The 20,812-nt window shown below is 45.4% G+C and overlaps 1 protein-coding gene across 1 annotated transcript in view; it reads left to right on the top strand.

The window, feature by feature from the left end:
* The first annotated feature begins 19,706 nt into the window (after window positions 1-19,706).
* Window positions 19,707-20,812, top strand: part of FGF12 (fibroblast growth factor 12) — a 234,748-nt gene continuing 233,642 nt past the window's right edge. The window contains exons 1-2 of the mRNA XM_061345738.1: window positions 19,707-19,821; window positions 19,930-20,087. Coding sequence (XP_061201722.1) covers window positions 20,075-20,087 — 13 coding nt within the window. The 5' untranslated portion in view covers window positions 19,707-19,821; window positions 19,930-20,074. The remainder of the gene's footprint in view (window positions 19,822-19,929; window positions 20,088-20,812) is intronic.

Raw genomic sequence — 20,812 nt, forward strand, 5'->3', positions numbered from 1 at the left:
CTTAACTGGTTCCTCCAATCTGTTTTCTATTGCACCCAGCCTGCCCATGGCCTTCTCCAGAGCATCTTTAAATAACCCCTCCAGAATTGTTCTGCTACACATTGATGAACTAAAATGAAATTAAATGCTGCTAAAAAGAGCTGGATAAGTGATTTGATGTATGTTATAATCACCTAGAGCAACTTCATCTGTCCCTCCAGCTTATTCATGGAGCCACAAGCATCATGGTGACTGTGCAGAAAACGAAGAGAAGTGCAAGTTCATGCGAGTTGCAGTAAATAATTCAGAAGCATTGGCTTGTTGTTCTGGTACACAGTGCTACCCAGGGCTGCCAGGGCATACTAGCAAAAGTCACGCTCTTCCAAGTAAAAGCAAGTTATGGAGAAAACTGAGAAAATCCTCCAGCCTGTTAACTTCCCAGCATACTGAGCAGGTGGAAGCTCTGCAGTGTGAGGGCTGGAATGAGGCTGCAGGGTGTGGGGGCAGGATAAGCATGAGCAGGCTGGTGGGCTCTTCAGCTGGTGCTGCTGTACCGGCACACCGGCACCTGTGGTTGCACTACCATGCACTGTTGTGCAACTGATTGAATGCAGTCAGTGATGGAGCTTGAAAGCCACTTCTGAGTAACAGCTCAAAAAACAAAGGCCCACCCCCTCCCCAAAAGATGACCATCTAAAAGGAGTACATCATGCACAACCCTTCCACAGAACAGAGCCAAGAGTGGAAAGGAACTTCACATGATGAGTTTAAATAACCCAAGTAGACTTAGATTCCCTGCCCAGCTGCCAGCTGACAAGGAAGCTTAGTACTATGCTCTGGAAGGGGATTTAGTCTAGTTATACAGCTCTGGTAACTTTGGAAAGATACAGTTTTAGAGTCAAATACAAACCTGTGTCTCACCGCTCCACCTCAATACTGAGCATCAGGCACAGCAGTGGCTTGTGTGTGGCTGTGTATGTCAGATCCTTGAACTTCTAGTCTTCCAGTTTCTTGCTATATTAATGTCTTAGGATTCTGCTGAACAGTGACAATCTCCAGAAGATGTTTCCCACCTCAGTACTTCTGTCTAAAATTACGTGACGGTACAGGGCAACAGTGCAAGAACAAGGCATGTTGGGTAATTCCCATGCACTGCGCTGGGGTATCTTCATGGTGTTTGTAAAAATGGCCCTGCCTAATTTGCCTTTCCTACCTGGTTTACATTTCCTGCCCCTATGTGCCTTCACACTCATGCACGCACAGGAGAGGTGTCAGGTGTGGTCTGGAGGTGTGGGTGGAGGCCACAGCTCCCCTTCCCTGACTGATGAGCTCTGGGTTCAGCCCAGCAGAGCAGTCCTAGGTCTGGGTAATCATGTCTTTGGAGTCCAACTGTCCCAGAGGCCAAATCCTGTTAACTGTTCACCTTGTACTTCAGGCATGAATAACTCCACCTATACAGTTGCATATGACTCAAAAAAGTAACATACCTTTGCACAAACCTGTGTGTGTGTGTCATGAATTGCTGCAGTTTATGACTGGGGTGGGATTGATTTATCACAAAGAACTGAGTTAATTTGACTATTTGTACAACCGGATCTGAGGTTTAAGGGACCAGCAAGGTATTTAGACATCTGTGTCTTGCCCCTCCTGCCTCACTGGTGCTTGTTGGCACGGACCTAGTCCCTCAAATATAATAACTTGCCCATTGGCTGGCAGGCTCCACATGTAACATGTACTCCTCTGACCTGACTGCAAAAAGGTCCTCCAAATATAAATACCACCTCTCTTTCAATAGTCATCACTCTCTCACTGAGCTCTCCTCTCGACAAGATACTCTGTCAACTGCAAGAGCTATGACCAGGCACCAAGGGCCATCGCCAGCCAGGAGGAGATGTGATGCATCTTGTCACCCCTTCCTAGCACCCTGTGCTTGGATTAGAAATAAGACCTGGGTCTTGCACTGAAGACATTCAGCAAGCTAATGCGCCTGTATGGCACAGACCCACACAGGATCAATCCAGCGCTTGCAAGCAAGGCAGCTCTGCACACAAGCTGATTTGCTCGTTCCTTCAGTGGCACTAATTAGACCACAAGCAGCTCCTGTTTCTGGGAAGAGATCTTTTAGAGCTAACCCAGGTATCTCTCAACTGTATGGCATTTGCCAGTTTGGAAATAGCCACTCTGCTTAGGAAGCTAAATAATATCTCGAAGCAGAATTGCAGCCTCCCAGTTCTTACTGGAAATAAACTTGTGGTGTCATCTGCCGGTGGCCTTGTCCCTTCATGTGTCTGGCAACATAAAACATTATTCTGAGGGTCAGGGTGATGATGGGGAAGATATCTGCTGTTCTCAGTTTTGCACAGTACTTCAGCAGATGTCCATATTTGCCAGCCTGAATTCAAAAGATGGAAAGAGGGGTGTGAGGATGGAATAGCAACACAAATTAATGACTGTGTTTGTAAAATAATGTCTTGTATGCATAACACAGTTTTAGCACCTGATTTTTAGTCTAGTCACACGGAGATTATGTTGATTTGCAATTCTGTAGCCACTGAAATTCCTTTGCTATCAGAGCCAGGAATTTATGTTAAGTATATATATATAGTATTTCTCCAGGTTCATTTGAAGAGAGTGATAATATATCATGGCTCCCAGTGGGGACATAGCTGCCTCCTAGTTTATATCTCCTGACATGTATTATAGCTGGGCTTGAATGGTAGCAATCAGTAGTAGGAAATGCAGTGCCTCAAACTGTTAAGTGCTGCTCTAATGTTCCTTATGCAAATGTTAACACTCACCAGAGAGCACACTAGCTCAGATGAGCAAAGAAACAAGATTGACTGCACTATTTGCTAAGTGATTCTCAATATTTTTTGTTTAGTTTTTTTTTGTTGTTGTTGTTATTTTTTTTTTTTTTTGTGGTTCGCATATCTTACAAAAACAACTGTTGCTGAAACTGCAGGTGGTATTACCAGCCAAAATTAAGGAAAGAACACCACTCTTTCTGGGGCAAATGTGCATTAACCATATACTCAAAGGCAGATGGGCTATCTCCAAGCACATCAAAACACAGCCAGCTGGGTTCTGCCCCCCTTATCTGCTTAGTGCCTACAAATTCCTATCCTCATGCATACTAAAGAGGGGACACATAACCCTGACTTGGCTCTCAGAACTAGTGCATGTGTGTTACATCTTTCTGCACAGCTTCTGTCAGCCTCCATGCTCCATCCAACATTGTTATGCACTAACCAGCCACTCAGCCTGCAGCTGGGCCTGATTGCCCAAGTAGTTGAGCACATGCTGCTCTCACCAGATTAACAGGAGCTGCATGTCCTCAGGATTGCCAGTGGCTGGATCTGGAATTTGTTCATGCAAAAACCAATTCATTTGCTCTAAGCACACAGCTGATACATGGAGGGAGGTCACTTATGACAGGCAGGCCTGGAGGGTCTGGGATCACCTTCTTATTCCATCTGCAGGGTGGAGTAATTGTGATGATGACTGAGCTTTATGATTGCCCTCCACCTCTGTATTACACAGGAGAGTGGAATAGGAGGAGAAAAACAACTTAGTTTTCTTGTTTCTTTCTGCACTTATTTCTTCCCTGACCTTTGTGGCACACCTGGCCACTGCTGTATACTCACACAGCTGACTGCTTAGGAAGGTTGGGTGCAGCAGTAGCAGTGCAGGTCAGGGGTAGATGCAGCAGCAGCCATGTGGCAAAGCAAGATTATAAAGAAGGGAGGCATTAGGTAGGTTATGCTGATAGGGCTCTGTGCTTTGAGGGGTGGTTGGATGGGAGCTACAATCAGTGGAAAGGCAGTGATGGACTGAGAAGTATGTGAGCCTTTATGTGGGATTAGTATGGATCTGTTCATAAAGAAGCAACTCTGCATACTGGGTCTGCCCAAAGCTCCTCGGGGGGGCGGACACTGGGGTCAGAAGACAGCTAGATCCTCAGCTGTGAAATGGTGGAAAAGGTGATCCCCTGTTCTGAGGCATGTGTGCACTCACCTTTTTCACCTTTCCATTTCTTGTTATCATCTAGAGATTACAGCAAAGCTGCAAGTAAACTTGTGAGCTGAGTAAGATGAAAAGCTAGGGTTTGTGTATTCCAGGATTTGGGGTGCCTAGAGAGCCTGAGGCAATGTTAGGAGTTTTTGAAGCAACAAGTGTCCTGCTGCTGCTTTTTACTTGGGAAAGGATCGAGGTAATAAAACAAGGAGAAGTTGTTAGTGTGACTGCCTTGTACATGTGATATCCGGAGGAGCTTGGTTTGGGAAGAGCAGGAGAAACCTGCTTGATCTTGAAGGCAAGAATCCTTAGAAATGCTGATGCCCTCAAGCTGTATGTAAATGTTTGTTCCTTGTGTGATAACACTGGCTCAGCCTGCAGCACCTGCCCATGTTCATCTGTGGGGCAGTAAGTGGTCAGATTGTAAAGAAAGGATGTATCCTGGCACAGAGTCACCATTTTTTACTACTACCACTAGTAAACTGGATACCAACAGGTATTTATCAGTTGTTGTAAACCCTTATGAGGTGTCTTGGAGGGAAGGTGAAATGTTTACTTGGCTTATATGATGAGTTGCTAGGAAGGGGGTATTCTTTTACTTTGTGAGTTGAGGGAGCAAAAGCCTGATAAGTCTTGTTGCCCATGGACTTTGTACATATCCTATAGGGTGCTCACCTGAGCACAGTCTGGGAGCAGATAAGCATGAAGAGCCATGTTTCTGCTAGTGCTGGGTTCTTTGAGCTGCAGCACAGTTAGCCCTGCAAGGCTGCTTGCTGTGAGCCAGGAGGCTGCCCCAGCTGTGAAAATAGCTGAGCTCTCGTGATCAAGCAAATTCAGTAGCTTGGTTAGATCCTTACCTGATGAGTGTTGTCTGCATTTTGACTTTGGATTACCCCTGCTGAAATGCTCGCAGTAGTGGCTTCACTGACTGAAACTGTATGAGAGTCATCAGCAGAGCGTTAAGTGTGCATTTTTTTTAATGCTAATACATCAGTGTCCTAGGCTGTGTTCTCAAAGTCGTTGTTGCCTCCACAAAGTTTCCAGCTTCTTAAAAGCAGAAACTATGTACCAATATACTCTTCAATCTACCATTGCTTATACGTGCTTACCCAGTGCAGTCTGATTTTGGCTTACTGTGTTTTAAAGGTTGCAATTCTTTACTGTGATATAGCACCTCACTTATCTGCCTTTCTAAAGTAAAAAATATAGCCTGGAAAAGCCATGTCCTGCTCTTGAGAAGGAGTATTGTTTAGAACTTGATGTCTATCCTATTGTTATGTTATTACAACTCTGCTTACCTATAAGCATAGCTAAAGGGTATGATTATACTATCCTACACATAAAGATGAGAGCAGTTGCTGTCTGAGATCTTAGTGAAGCCTTCATGTGAGCTGTCTTAAGGGTGTGGGCCCAAGGGAGAGCTTCCCTATGAGTGACTTGTTAAAAAGGCAAACAAAACCCCAAAGAGGTAAATCCAACAAGTGTTGGAGAGGCTGGTTCTGTTGGTCCTGAAGTAAGAATTTCAGGCAGGTCCCTAGGTCACAGGCGGTAGGTGCATTATCATTGTTCTCTGTATAGCCTGATTAGCAGATCAGTGGAGATGGGCAGAAGCTGGAGTTCGTAACTTCAGAGTTTTAATGGTAAAGTATGAAAACAAGATCCACCATCTTCTTTCTCCTGTACCCTCCATTCTATCAGGATCTAGCACCTGTCTCTAAAGATTTTTTGGGTTGTTATTTTTTTTGTGAAATTTTGATCTTCCTTATGGGTATTTATCTTACCTACTGGGTGGCCAGTTCCTGTGCCTGCTTCCTGTCCCTGATGCTTAGCAAATGAGGGCTCCAGATCTTGTGGATTTTCAGAATTGCTGAAGCATTTGATTATCCTGGGTAACAAGTCATCATCTCTAGTGGGAGATTGTTTAATGCAGCCATCTATATTGTTGAAATGATAGTGCCCTTTTACCCTTGAGATTTTTAACAATGCAGAAAGATAGCATTACATGACCTTGCTTTTGGCAGTGAGTATGAACCGATGGCAGCCAGCAACATTTTCATCTGTTCTCAGCTCAGCTTTTTCCTTCACAGTACTCTCCTCCCTGTTTGCCTTTGTAATTGGAGATAAGCTGGACCCACATAGTTATGCAGCATCAGAAATTTAATCTGGACATCTCTTCTGTGAATCACATTCCTAACATGCCCTTCAAATGGGAGTCAGATGCCCACAGTCTGTTTTCTGTGAGCTGCTTGGGAAAAATCTGAACTGCAACTATTGATAGACACTTGTTTGAGGGACACCTGGAGATGTCTGATGTTCTTACAAAACCAGCACAATGCTTCACTGAGAAGCAGCTTTGCTGAAGGACAGCTTTATCCTTTTTCCTGAAAGGAGATCAGACTCTTCATGGGAGGGCAGGCGGGAGCTACGAAGGACTTTGATAAGGTGATGAAAGCATCTAAGTGATTCATTTTTTTAGCAGAACAGGAGTTCAGGCTGTGCAGGTCTGCAGAATAGATTTTAAAATACTCTCTCATGCTGTCTATGAACAATGGAGGACTTGGTGAAAGATCAGATTCATTTTCTGTCTTTGTGCCCTATCAAGGCCATTTTGTTGCTGAGCAAAACCGTGCTTGCTGTGTAGGGCAGCAGCCAGCCAAGGTTCAGATTCCCAAAGCTGGACTTTCTTTTCAGGGCATCACTGAGCCCTTGCTTTCTGTTCCAGAATGAGAAACTTGCAAAAATATGGGGAGGTAAGAGTAGGGATGAGCAATTATAGGGTAAGAGTAGGGATGAGCTGCACCATGCTTGCAGCTGGTAGGCAAGAAGTTTTGACAAATCTTTTGATGAGTTATTGAAGTCCTTCAAGCACAAGATAATCTTTACTTTCAGATCTTGTACCTATCCTTGGTATCTCCTTCTTGAAAGACATCATGGCCACCTACAAGCACATATGTTGTTTGGCAAGGCTAAAGCCAATAAAGTAGAAAGCTTGGAGGAGGGTCAAGGAGGGTATTCAGACCAAAAAGAGCTGTTGCTTTGAGACCGATGAAGCTGCACTCACCTGCTCCTGACAGATAGGGTCTGATCTCAAGGGTTTATTAAAAAAACAAAGGTGTAGATTCTGGAGCCTCTAAATATGCAGGGAGACACTCAGATAAGTGACTGCTCTGAAATCCTAGCTGTGCTGGATCTGGGGGCTCTCAGAACCACAGCAGTTAAGCAAACTATTGCATTTAACTGAAATTGTGATTATGTTCCTTAGCCTTTCCCTCTGCACAAGTCTCTTAGATGTTTGAATCCTTTAAGTGGTGGAAATGAGATGTAATGCTCTGGAATGCCGTGGCAGGGTGGTCAGCGAAATCCTGGGTTGTGAGGCCCAGTAATACTGGGTTATCCAGATTAGACACTGCATCTGATTATCTTGCTGGTAATCCTACCCTCAGTAATTTAATCAGGATGGGGATTGTAGTGCCAGGATCAGGCAGAAATAATGGGCGAATGCCCCCTTGTGCATCTGTGGTACTTGGAACTCCTTGTTTATGGCAATATCTGTAATGCATTTAAATAAATATACACAAGTGGTAAAGCTGCGTTGCCATGGGCATTGTAACTGAAGTCTCCTGCTATTTCTCACTGTAGGTGAGAAGTCAGTTATTGAGTGGCTTGGGGTGACAGCTTCCTGCATTTGCTTTGCTTGAATTCATACAAAGTGTGTGCGTGAGGGGACTGGTATATGATGCCAATTTACACAAATTGGGATGGCAAAAAGAGTTATGTACTCCAGCAAGAACAACATATGGTGTTAACCTGCCTGTCACAGAGGCAGGGCTCCTTGCCTGCTGCTGTGAGAGGGTTGAGTGAGGTGATCCATGTTCTGATCCCATCTCTGGTAAAGGGCTACCCCAGTGTGGATTTGGAATGAAGCTGCTTGAGCTTGTGTTTGTAGAAGTGCCTAAAGGAGGGCTCTGTTCATGTTACCTAATTTGGTCCAAAAGGCAGTGATTTAGACTGCCTGACACCTGGAGCATCAGAGCATACAGAAAAACTGGCACCCAGTATATCCAGCCTCCCCAAACTTGAAATTAAGACCTTAAGACCCACTTAAATATGTGCAAATGGGAATAAGAACTGCTGAAGGGACTATAAAGAAACAACTCTATGAACCTGACCCTAGTAGCTAAGAAGATTCCTTATCAACGATGATTGGCATTTGGGATGCATGCTGCAAGATAGAGGCTAGAGGATAACAGGTGCACTTGGAGCAGCTCCATGCATAGCCGAGTGTCACGATTTATGTTGGCTTTTTTTATGTTGGTACCACACTGCATATGTGTGCTATGGAAAAGGCATTTGAGAAACTTTAATATGCTTAGAGGTATAAAATGTATCCTATGCAGACCCACAACTTTGCAAGGACTGTTAAAATAAGCCTGGAGTGTAAATAATTCGGGAAGTGCTCAAGCTGTGTACAGCGCTGGGGATGGGGATAAAAACAGAGATCGACATTTCTGGTTCCAGCCAGGAGAGGGCAGAGGTTCATGCACAACCACGTGTGGCCTCGGGAAGCTGCTGATGCCTAATGACTGTATGGAATGGTCACTGCCAAGGGGCTAGACACCTACATCTAAGACGGTGCTACCCCTAGATCATGACACTGGAGGAAGCATGGGGCAACTGCGAGACAACAGTGCTCAGCTGTGTCTGGGGAAGGAGGCTGAGCCTAGTGCGGGATGAGAAGCAGCTGAAAGCAGGGGAAGGAGAAATGAAAAAAACAAGGGAGAGAATAGGTACTGCAGGGAGGGGAGAAATAGCAGTTGGCTGTGGCAAGCCTGGGTGCTGGGCAGGGAGATGAGAGCTTTCTTCCATGTGGCAAACGTGGCTCATGTCTGTGTGCAGATGCCAGAATTGCAATGCTTCGTGAGTGTAGGAGGGCTGCAGCCAGGGAATGGGGGAGATGGCTTAGCTGGAGCTCACAGACTGAGGGCTGCTTAGGGAAGGAGTCTGCATGCACTGACCCTGGGTGTTTCAGTTCAACATTACTCCTACCTGGTGCTGTCACCTTAGAGTTGGCATCCTGAGCATTGCACTGAGGATGTAGTTTTGTTGCTTAGATATTCACAGCATGGGAAATCTTCAGGATCAAGCAGAAAATATTTCCAGCAAATGCTTTTATTTTGGAGCTGTTTGCCAGTTAGTGCTTTCTTGGTGCTGGCAGGAAAACACCTTCCCACTAGAAAAGAACCCCATTCCTTTTCCACTTTATGTTGCTACTGGCTTTTTTTGGCTGTTGCCAGTTGGCTGCACATCCCATCACTTGGTGTTTCTGCTGCTCTCAGCCTTGACATTGCATCTTCTTGTTTCCTTGCTATCTGTCCTTTTGGTTACTACAGATGATTCCCCTGTCATCCTGAATCTCTTGTCTGTTTCACCCCACCCACGGCTTCCTCTGCTTCTGTCACTTGGAGGGTCTCAAAACCTATTGCCATGCTGATAGTGCTAAACTTTTCCAATTTTGCCACCTTGCTGACTAAATAATTTTCCTTCTCCAGCTTTCTTGCTGGCATGGGATTCAGTCACAACTGGCTTCCTGCCACTTTGAGTCAGTCCAAACCTTCCTCCACTGCCTTCTTTTTTCTTTCTGACCAAATTCTCTTCTTCTAAGTTTAAAAAAACATTCAAGATGATGTCCTCTCCTTTCTTGTCCTTGGATCTGAGTGCAGACACACTTCTCCCATCTCCTAGACTCCCTGTATCTATTCCTATCCATGCTGTTATTCTTCCCCTTCAGTCCACCCTCTCTTCTGGCAGCTATTCCTTACAAAACAAACTTGCTATTCAAGCTCCCACATGTTTCTCTAAATACAGCCCATCTCTTCACCTTGACTTGCAAAGTGCCTTCATCAGTCAGCCTTTCATTCCTCTCATGTCCTTACTCTTACCACCTGGAATATTCCTCCTTTGTTCTTCCCTTTCCACCAAAACTGTCTTCCACACAGTCCCTCGGAGGATGCTGTTCTTCCCTTTGGCCTTTTCCAATTAAAACTGTGCAACTGTCCCATATCATTCTGTCCTTGGGCTCTTTCTTTACTCCCTTTACTTCTTACTTGACTGATCTCATACAAACAGTAAATTGCCTTTGTGGATGCCTTGTCATATCTCCCTAATCTGAGCACAGAAGGAAACTGGTCTATCCCGAAGATCTCTATGCAGATCTAGCTATTGGCTTCAATCAGTCTAGAGCAGATCTCTTCAGTGTCCCCTCATCTTCAGCCATTCCTGCTTTTTTGAGAGACAATGGACAATGCGATCAGGTCTTCAACCCACATGTCACTTGCCTTGGATAGGTCACTGGATTTTCAGATCGCAGCTATTTTAATACATGGTGCTGTGTAAGGTTGGTGTTTCTGCAAAGCCAACTACAAATGCAACAAATACTGTAAAATTGTAAAAAAAATAATAAAAAAAAAAAGGGCAAGACCAGAACAAGATCTGTTCTCTTCTTCCCACCATTCATTCTCTGCACAGCTGCTCCTCTGACAAGAGGAATGTCCTCTTAGCACTGTTTGTTAAAGCTGCAGCTTGGTTCTGATATTTCAGTTTTGAAAGATAGCCACTTTGAATAAGAAACAGAAATACCCTTTTACCTCATCAGTCAGCTAAGAAAAAGGTTCTAGAAATGCGGGGGTGGAAAGACTAATTTTATGTGCAGCAGAAAATGAGATCCTGGGAAAGGGAAATAGTGATTCTGTTCTGAATCTCCTGAAGCACATGGAGTTCAGCTTTGACCATGGCTGGGATAGCTAGTGTCAGGCGTGTGCTCCTTGACATATCCTCTCAGCTGGCTGTCATGGCCAGCTCTGGTCTCTGTGGCAGATATGTGAACCACTGACACAGCTAGAAAACTTTGCCATTCCAGGGCTTCTGGGCCAGAGCAGGATCTTCAAGGGCAATGCTGGAAGATGGGCATATTACTGCAAAACTCTCTAAGACTGAATTTGGAGTTTTAGAAAGCAGGCATTCTTTATTGCAGCACTGGGTGCACATGGAAATAGTTTCGCAAAGGTGAGCGCACCCGTTACTTGCTGACAGCATCTATACATTTAGCATATTCATGCATATTTACAGCTTTTCCAGGAAACTATTTACATACACATGAGATTTCCAGGAACTAATTATAATATCTACATTCTAATTATGCATTCACTTTCTTATTGAGTGGGGGTCTCTGATGGTCACCAATAGTCTTCCTCACTGTGTTTACTGAGGGACCTCAGTGTTTGCGCATGCTCCCAAGGTCCTAGTGCCGTGTTAGCAGTTGGTATGTCCTTGATTCTGTTTCAGTCTCTGTTATCTTGAATGTTAGCATCCTTGGTCTTATTTACTGCCTCCTTAATTATCAGTCCTATGATGTTCCTTCATCATCAGCAGGACTCTTTATGTGATAGCAAGTTAGAACAGTTTGATGTACTTTACTATGTTAGTTGAAAGTCACACACACACTATTGTTAGTTTAAACCTATAATTTAAGCCTATAGGCAGAAAAATATGACTTTTTCTGATCCCATCTAGGTGGTAAGTTGAATGCTTTCTGGACTTGGTTCTTGAGAAAACCTCCAAAACCCAACTTGATCTCATACCTATGATGGGGAAAGCCAGCCTTTTATACTTAACATATACTGGACTCTAGAATAAAGGAAGAATCTGCTCAGGAGTATGTGGTTCTTCTAACTCAGTGCTATGCTTGCTGTGGTCCATTTGACCATCTAACTGGCAGCAGGTTACAAATGCTGTAATACCAGTTTTGTTTCATCCTTTGAGAGGTGTGCAACAAGAGCAGAGATAGAGAGTGCAATCCCAGATTCTTCCTTGAATCTCCACTAATTTCTACATTTATATTTAACTGTCACTTAGAAAATGCAATGTTTAGAAAATACTATAGGTTGTTAAGACTACTCCACCTATGGCAAGAAGGAAGCTTGTACTCACCATGTAGATCTGAGCTCCTTCTAGAGAGTCATGCTTTACAAGTCTAGGGTTAAAGGTGTGTAGGTAGGTTTTAAAGATGGGTGATGTAGCTGAACTCCTCTGCATCTCTTGGCCATACTGTGGCTACAGCTGCCAAGGGGGAAGCAAGCAAGAGCCTCCAAATGGGGTGAAAATCATTTTTCATGCCTTTCAGGCATGCTGATTTTCATACCGTTTGGGTTGGTTGCAACCCGAACTCCTGGGATGGATTCAATGAGATTGCGTCAATCAAGGAAAGCAACACTTAAGGAGGTTGTTATTTACATACGTAAGTGAATCAAGCAACCCATCCAAGCTTTTCTGTAAGACCTCAGCAGAGTAGAAGCAGGCAGTGTCTTGGTAGGCTAGGTTAGGCTGCTGGAAGCTAGAGTGGGTTAAAGTGGCTTTGGAGTCAGGGTTCATCCAGACAAGGTGGAACTTACAGTATTCACTTCAGGGGTCAAGTCTCTACTACAAGTATGAAGAGCTGCCTCCTTAGCCTGCAAAGTCTTCCATGTCAGGATAAAGGTGCTCTGTGGATTCTATCCCTTTGTGCTCGATTTTTCAGGGGAGAATTGAGCCAGCTTTTTTGGTTTTCCTCATTTTCCATAGCAAAATGTGAGAGTTTGTACTTCAGGTTAAGCATGTGAATATTTCTTTGTCTTTACAATGGCTGTTAAAGTGCTCAAAGTTTGTGTCACTGCCTGATGTAATTATCTAGTGTGGAGGTAAATAACTTCACACGTAAGGGTTTGCCTTCACATCTGTGCAGCTGAGGGTGAGCTGATTCAGGTAGGATTGCCCTCTGCTTTTGTCATTCTCCCTTCCTCACTCCTCTACCCCTTGTTTTCCATTACATAGCTCACACTTACTCTAAATTTCACTTCTGTTCTTAATGTTTTTCATATCTGCCAAGAGCAACTCGAGCTCTAAACTGGTCTAGTAACATGGCTATCAGTGATGCTGACATCAAGTAGCATTTATGTGCCTCTTGTATCTGGACAAACTCTTGTGTTTCAGCTTGAGTTATCACAAAAAGATCCAGTTCCCTAAGGCATGGGAAAGCTGTGCTATGAATACACTGATGCTAATGGTCTTGGCTCCTCTGAAGATTTTTATCGCATTTGTTGTTTTCTAGCATTCTGGAAAAGAGCATTACAATGAACGGGGTAAACATAGGCAAGTGAAAATAATGCTGGAGCTGAGTAGGAGATGACTCTGTGCCTAAGGCTCTGCTTGTCCTTTACCTTAGGGACACTGGAGCAGTCTGGCACATGCTTAGGATTGTGATAGGTTTACACTAACATTGAATAGACTTCTTAGTGGGAATCTCACTGTACTGTGAGGTCGGAAGACAGGGGTCAGTGCTCTAGAAGTGGCTCTTATGTGGTACGCATAAGGCAAGAAAATTGACTTCTGGGATTTGTGCCTTGGCAGAGGTCAGTCTGTTACGATTTCTTGAAATAGCAGGTAAAGAACATGAATGTCATTCACCACTGATGGCTGTGGAGTAGAGATGAGCTTGTAGTTTTTATTGTAACAACTAGGCATAGGCAAATCGGATTTTAAGATAGTCTACTCTTTGCAAGCATTTGAACACCTGGTTTTCAGGAAGGTTGAGTTGCCAGAAGGAAGCTCCTTCCTGCCTCTGCCCTGTGAAGCTTTTTGCTTGTGTGAAAGCGTTCCAAATGTAATTACTTTTTTAAATCAAGACAAAGAGAGGCTAGTGCTTAAGTGGCACCATTCAACAGCTTATTTTCATTTTTTCTCCTTTTATATTAAAGTCTTAAACCTTTATAATGGTAAAACAACCTGACTTAGAATCATAGAATAGTTAGGGTTGGAAAGGACCTTAAGATCACCTAATTCCAACCTCCCTGCCATGGACAGGGACACCTCACATTAAACCATGTCACTCAAGGCTCTGCCCCACCTGGCCTTGAACACTGCCAGGGATGGAGCATTCACAGCTTCCCTGGGCAACCCATTCCAGTGTCTAACCACTCTCACAGTAAAGAACTTCCTCCTTATATCCAGTGTAAACTTTCCTTACTTAAGTTTAAACCTGTTACCCATTGTCCTGTTGCTACAGTCCCTGACAAAGAGTCTCTCTTTGTAGGCCCCCTTCAGATACTGGAAGGCTGCTATGAGGTCTCCATGCAGCCTTCTCTTCTCCAGGCTGAACAGCCCCAACTTTCTCAGCCTATCTTCATACGGGAGGTGCTCCAGTCCCCTGAGCATCCTCGTGGCCCTCCTCTGGACTTGCTCTGACAGCTCCAAGTCCTTCCTTGTTACGTTGAGGACACCAGAATTGCAGACAACTTCCTCCCCATCCCCAGCTTGCAGAGGAAGTGACAGATTCATTTACTAAACTGAGCAAGTAAAAGTCTGTGGTGGGTCTCTGGGTCTGAGAGCTAGCCCTGAATACAAAACATATTGGTGCAAGGTCTGAGAACAACCATCAGCATTCCTGGACTTTGAGGAGCTCAGGGTGCTCAGTACCTCACAGAAAACTAGAATTAAGAGTTGAGCTGTTTCAGCCAGATCCAAGTATCATCAACATCAGGACCCTTGTTAATGTAAATGGGTGTATATAATGGATGTTTATGGAGAATAGTAGTAGAAGGAAGCTGGTGGTACTTTATCAGAAGGACTTTCCTCTATGTGAGTACAAGGATGGTTACCTCCATCCATTATTTTCTTCCACAGTAATTTTTGACTTAGTTGCAAGTAATTGCAAAATACCCCTCATTTTGGTACTTTTGGGACTTTCTTAACACTTTTTTCTTTATTAATATAATACTGATGGATTTATCTCAACATCATCTAATCAATAATTTTACGTAATTAAACTGACCGTGCTTGCGCAAAAGTTGTGGCTTGCTTTGGTCTTTATGCCACATACTGGCTCCTAATGCAATAATACTATGCTTCTAGCAGCTACTTGATGTAAGGAAATTACATCAGCTGATGATTTAAGAGTTACTGGTTTTCCTGTTCATAATCAGAAGCTATGTGCATCACCTGCATGGTGGTAGACTGGATGTCCACCTGTTTTACCCATCCAGGCTGGCTGACTGGGTAGGACAAGCTTGTAGAATGTTCTTTGTATTTTACTCTACCTATATTATTATAAACTTCTAGTCTCTGTTTACTTCCCTTCTCCCCCCCTACTGCACTCTTTACTTTTTCAGTAGTATTAGAGGTCCTTCCTGCCGCTGTGTCATGGCCTATTTTCTTGGAACCTGCTGCTTTGGCTCGCACTTATTTGAGCACAGCTCATGGCACGAGGACATCTTAGCATGATGCAGTACAGGGCTGTTTTGTTTTCTGTCCTGAAGGAATCTGTTCTGCTGGCTAATGGTGGCAGTTAATGATGCCCATTGGCTTTTGGTAATAGGTGCTTCAGAGTCCAAAAAAAGGAATTCCAGAAGCACTTGGTTTAAGTCCTGCCTCCCCATTGCAGCTGATTTCAAGGAGCACACTGTTTTGAAGGTTAGACCCACACTGAACATCAAGATCAGTAGCTATTCCTCCCCCTTGGCTAGAACTCAGTGTAGCTGCTTTTTGATTAAGCTTCATTGTCTTTAGCTCTGGGTAGGACAAGTGCCTTTCCGTCACCTGCAGTGAAAGCAGTTTTGTCTCCAGCTGGGAAGTCTGATCTGGGTGCTGAAGCTGGCTTCTGGACAGTGCAGAAGCAGGCTGAGATATTAGCACCTAGATTCACACTCCCTTGAAATCAAAGTGAAGAACTGAAGATGGCTTGTGGCCAGTTTTGTGCAGAGCTTGGTACAGAAACTAGGTCCCCTAGCACTTGAGATCCTGTCTCTGTGCCTGGGTTTTCTGCCATTTTGGATGGCCATCACCAGAAACCAGCACTGAGCAGGTGAAATCCCACCACTAGTGATCTGCTCCCTCCTGGCACATCCAGGTTCTTGCAGAAGTGCCCTATGCAGACATGGCAGCATGTGTGTGCGTGACCTTGCAGGCTGACTGGTGCCTCTGCCCTTGCGAATGGAGGTTCCCTCTGGAGAAGAAGGCACTGTGCCAGGGTAGCAGATGGGTAGGAGCAGCAGCAGCTGGGAAACCATGTATGATCATCATGTGGGTTTACTGTCTGCAGCAATGCCAAAATTGCCACTTTGCTTTACCAGGTCTGTGTGCTGCATCAATTGCAGCAGGCAGTGGGCTCTGCCCAGCATCCACCATCTATGGGGGAAGCAGCAGCTTTCTCAGGAGCTAGAGGCCTGGGCAGTATTTTCAGCTCCGGAGCATCATGTGAGAGTAGCCAAGCTAAGTCCTTGCTGCACCCTCTTGTCTGTACATGCTGAGCTCTTCTCTGCCAGCTAGAAGCCTTACCTCTATAACCACTGTCCTGTCACTGCTGGGGAGAGAAGTAGCTCTAGGCTCTGATGTTCCTGAACTCAATTGGTCTGGTGGGGTGGTCAAGTCTTCAGTAGTGTATGCCCTGCTAATCACATAACAGTGCAGATGGCCCTGAAGAAGACTGGCTGTTGGCAGCCCTACAGAAACCACACAGTGCTAACATTAATGGTGAATAACCCTGTCTTTCCCTTGCCTAGTTATCTTCTTGCCATGACAGGAGACAAGGATACACTGAAGCAGTATGAAGAGGAGGGTCTGCACAGGGTAGTTGTGCTTAGACTGAGCCACCTTCTTATTTGTACTGTCATTCCATCTTACTCCCAAAGCTTGAACATGCAAGGAAAACAGCTGACAAGTGGGGGAAGCACCCATGGCAACCCTGTGGATGTTGGAACAGGGGAGTGGTGCTTCAGAAGCTCTCCTACTTTGGCCCAAAAGGTGTGCATGGGAAGAAGTTCAGCTTCAGCACATCTGCATCTCCTGAGTGCCACAATGCTTTGTCTTACTGTGGTTTGGAGAACATCCTGATGCATTACTGAGATGCTGTTAATGTGTGTATCCTCATATGATGTTTGTTACTTGCAAAGCCACAGTAGACACAGATATGACTTTCCTGAGGGGCTAGAGGAGAAACAGTGATCTAACTCAAGTTAGTCCAGCTTGCTTGACACTAATGCAGATGCACAGTTGAAAGCTAGAGTAGAGTACAGGGAATATTGTATTCTTTTCTATTGATAGGCATTTTGAAAGGTGACCTGTAAATGGTAAGGGAGGGGAAATAGCCAACGGTTTTGTTCCCTTAATTTTACTTCTTTGTATTGAGGAGGGAAGTCTTGAAGGTGCTCCATCTCTGTTCTGCATAGGTAGGGGCTGCTTTCTTCAAGCCTTCAAGACTTCTTATTTTAAGAACATGTATCTTAAGGGCTTCTGCTAGTTTTGGGATCTGGAAGGGAAACAGTGATATCTTGGATGTAATGCAGAGATCTTTTAATCTGTGATTGAAAATGAATGTGTGGATTAGTGGGTTTGGATGTTTTGCTTGAATGATGCTCCTGCCTGCTATTACCTCAAAGGAAGAAATGCTTTAGTGCTCAAAAGAAAAGCAAAAATTAATAGAAAAGTTTCTTTTGTCTTGTTCTCAAGGGCAAGCCCCTCTCCATTGAGACAGCCTCCACAAAGAAAGGAAACCCTAAAAGAAAGCAACTTACCTTCACTAAAGGGGAGCATGTTATGGCTGTACCTTTCAGGACATTGGAAAAATGTGTTTCCTATGTTTGGGAAGCTTGGTCTTCAAGTCTTCCCATGGCAGTGGAGCTCAGCCTGGTGCCTGCAGCTAGGACCTGTTCCCCAGGTTTTTCTGTGAAGCTGAATTATTGGTGCCTATTAGCTCTTCAGGTAGTGCACAGCTTTGAAAAGAATTTCTTGGTTCCTTGGTCCAATGCCTGGTATTCCAAATGGTGCCTCAGACTGTTCTTCGTAAGCGCAGCTGTACCTTAAGAGGTAGACTTGATGGTGTTTCTTTGACCTCACTTCATCTTGTTGAATGTTGTTCTTGAACGTTGAATGCCAGGAACCTTTATGTCCTCTGAGAGTTTACCTGTTTTGACCTGTGGGAGTTGAGAACATGAGTCCAGAAGTTTCAAAAGAACAGGATAAGGAATTATTGAGCACTTTGCATATTCTGATTGCATTTTAGAGCATTAACAAGGACTAATAGACTTTGAAAGAGTTATTGTTTCAGTGCTTTTCAGAAAAAGCACAGAAGTGGACTTTCTGTGTAGTCTGGTCAGTTTGGCATTGATGGTGCGTGAAGGCATAGCAATGGGGAAATGGGATTCCACCAGTGAATGAAAGAAACTGAAGAAACAATAGAATTTTACTTTGACCTTCTAGTCAAATCATGAAATCTGGTTTACCACAGTGCTTTTTGACTCAAAGCTCACCTACAAACCTGAATATTCAGTCCTGAAATAAGAAAACCCTAATTTTGTTATTAATGGTAACATGGGGGTTAGTAAATGGGTAGCAGCCACTTAATATATTAATTTTACATGGTGGGTCTTCATCTAGCTGGGCTGTTCCTATTTGTTTTGCAGGGACATAGTCTTGGATTAATATGCCATCTCTAACTTCATTGCTCTGCCAGCTTGTCGGGTGGTAACTGAGACTGGAGCAGGTTTTGTTCAGAACTGCCTTGACCATGTACTAAGGTGGGATCATGTGCACAATGTTCACTTCCATAACCACATTCAGGGTTCTGCTTTGGAATGGGGAAGCCTGTAGGCAGAATGGGCTACAGTAGCTCAGACTGAGGAGCATGAGGGAAAAAAAGCATGTATAACCACTGTCTGTTTTGCCAGTACTGGGCTGTAGGTGAGAAGGTGAATACAAACACGAGGATGTATAAAGAAACAGTGGGTGAAAATTACTGTTCCTGTATTTAGAAACTTACCTAGTGCTGGAGCCATCTACCCTCTACATGTGAAGCTTGCAGTACAATGGATGCCTTGAGCTGCTTTTTGAGTACCACAAATCATAAAAGCACAGAATGCTTATGATGGGATTTTACCAGTCCCACCATACTGAAGTTGAAAAATATGGAAAAATTTAAGAGCTTCAGGAACAATCCCGGTGTAGAGAAACTTCCTTAAAGGGACAAACTTAAGGACCTCAATCTGTGTTCCCTGAAGAAATTACTTGATCACAGTATGAATGTTTTATTAACTTCTCGTTAGCAGGGAACTGTTTATTTTGTTAAACAGTTAGAACAAAATCCATCAGCTGGATGCAAAAGCAGAGAAGCACAAACTAGCTGCGAGGTGGATGTTTTATGAATCAGCATAATTATTCTTAAAACAACACCTCCGGAGAAGGCCTGAACCTGAGACTGGGCATCTCCTGAAAGATCCTCTCCATGTCTGCAGGTGATGTGGGCTCAGTTTGGTTTACGTGATACAGGGAGACTGGGGAGCAGAGCGATCCCTCTGACTTCAGCAGTTTGAGTGCTGTGTTGGGTCTGGGGGTTCCCGCCAGACCATGTGCGATGCACCCATCAGCTACAGAAGCCAGCCGGTGCTCATGCAGCAGCCGGGCGGTGTTCGGTGTTGTGGCGCACAGATGCTATCTCCGTGTACCCGGGGGAGCACTTGCGTGCCCGGCTCGGCGGGGAGCACTCCGGCAGCACTCCCACAGGGAATCAGCGGGTGCCGGTGCCCGTGTTGCTGTGCGTCGGGGCCGGGGCCGGGCCAGCCGCCTGCCGGCTCCTCCTCCGCGCCCGCGGAGCCCGCAGCCGGGGGGCCCGGCGGTGCCGCGGTGCGGGCCGCGGGGGCGTGGCGCGGGCGGGGCGCGCATGCGGGCGGTGCCAGGCAGCGCGGCGGGCCGCGGAGCCACTCGCCCCCGCAGCACCGCTCCGCCAGGGACAGCTCCCGCCGGCGCCAGGTAACGGCTTCCCCCGCTCCGCACCCCGCGCCGCTGCCCCCCGTGGCGGGGCTGGGGGGCTCGGCGGCTCACGCCCTACCCCCCCGGTGCTTGCTTGCTTGCTTGCAGCTCCGAGGCTGTGACGGCGCGGTCCCCCAGCGCGGAGCAGGCAGCGGCGGCCGGCTCTGCCCGCCGGGCTCTCGGGGCTTTCGGCTAAGGAGGGAGCGCGTCTTCCGGCAACTTCCCGGCGCCCCGGCGCTCGCAAAGCTCCGCGATGGAAGGGAAAGGTGGGTCGGGGTGCGCGGGGGGAGGGCGGGGTGCGGCGGCGGCAGCACCGCAGTGGCCGGGCTGGGTGCGCGGCACGGGGCCGGGAGCAGCCGAGCCGCGCCGCTGTGGTGGGTACATTGCAGCACCGGCGGGGAAGCGGGCTCGGGGAGGCGCTTCCCTGCCCGCTCCAGCACGGGCATCCAGTCAGCTGCGTGGTGGAGTGTGGGGAAGGAAGGGTGGGTTTGGGTTTGGACTTAGGTTTGTTTCTTTTTATAAAAAAAATCATTTATTTTCCTTTAGGGTGAGACAGATGTTAGTTGGTGATTTGTTTTCTTAATGCTAAGGATTTGCATAATGAATATGAGCTCTGTCCAATGTTTTTTAGTCAGCAGTGGGGAGGCTTGTAAGAGATGAAAAGCATTTCATGACTGGAATGTTTTTAAAAAAAATACATAATTTCTTTTCCAAAACAAGAACAACGGGGCTACAGAGCTCTGCCCCCATTACGTTGCATATTTAACACATCAGAACATCCTGATAGATTGGGAGAAATGCAATGAGTATGTCCACCCTAGAAAGAGAAAATAATATAATATTGCCTGCCTAGCTCATGTGTTTGCATACAAAGAGACATGTACCTCACCCAAATACATCCCTTCGTGTTTGGCATTATATATTTTGTTTCCATACATACTTATGTAGTCCTGCATATCTATTTACCTACCTACCTCTACAACTGCATCAG

This window comes from Neopsephotus bourkii, unplaced genomic scaffold (assembly GCF_033783945.1).
Source record: "Neopsephotus bourkii isolate Nb327-2 ecotype Australia unplaced genomic scaffold, CSIRO-AGI_Nbou_v1 NB_234, whole genome shotgun sequence".
In the NCBI taxonomy this organism is placed as follows: Eukaryota; Metazoa; Chordata; class Aves; order Psittaciformes; family Psittacidae; genus Neopsephotus; species Neopsephotus bourkii.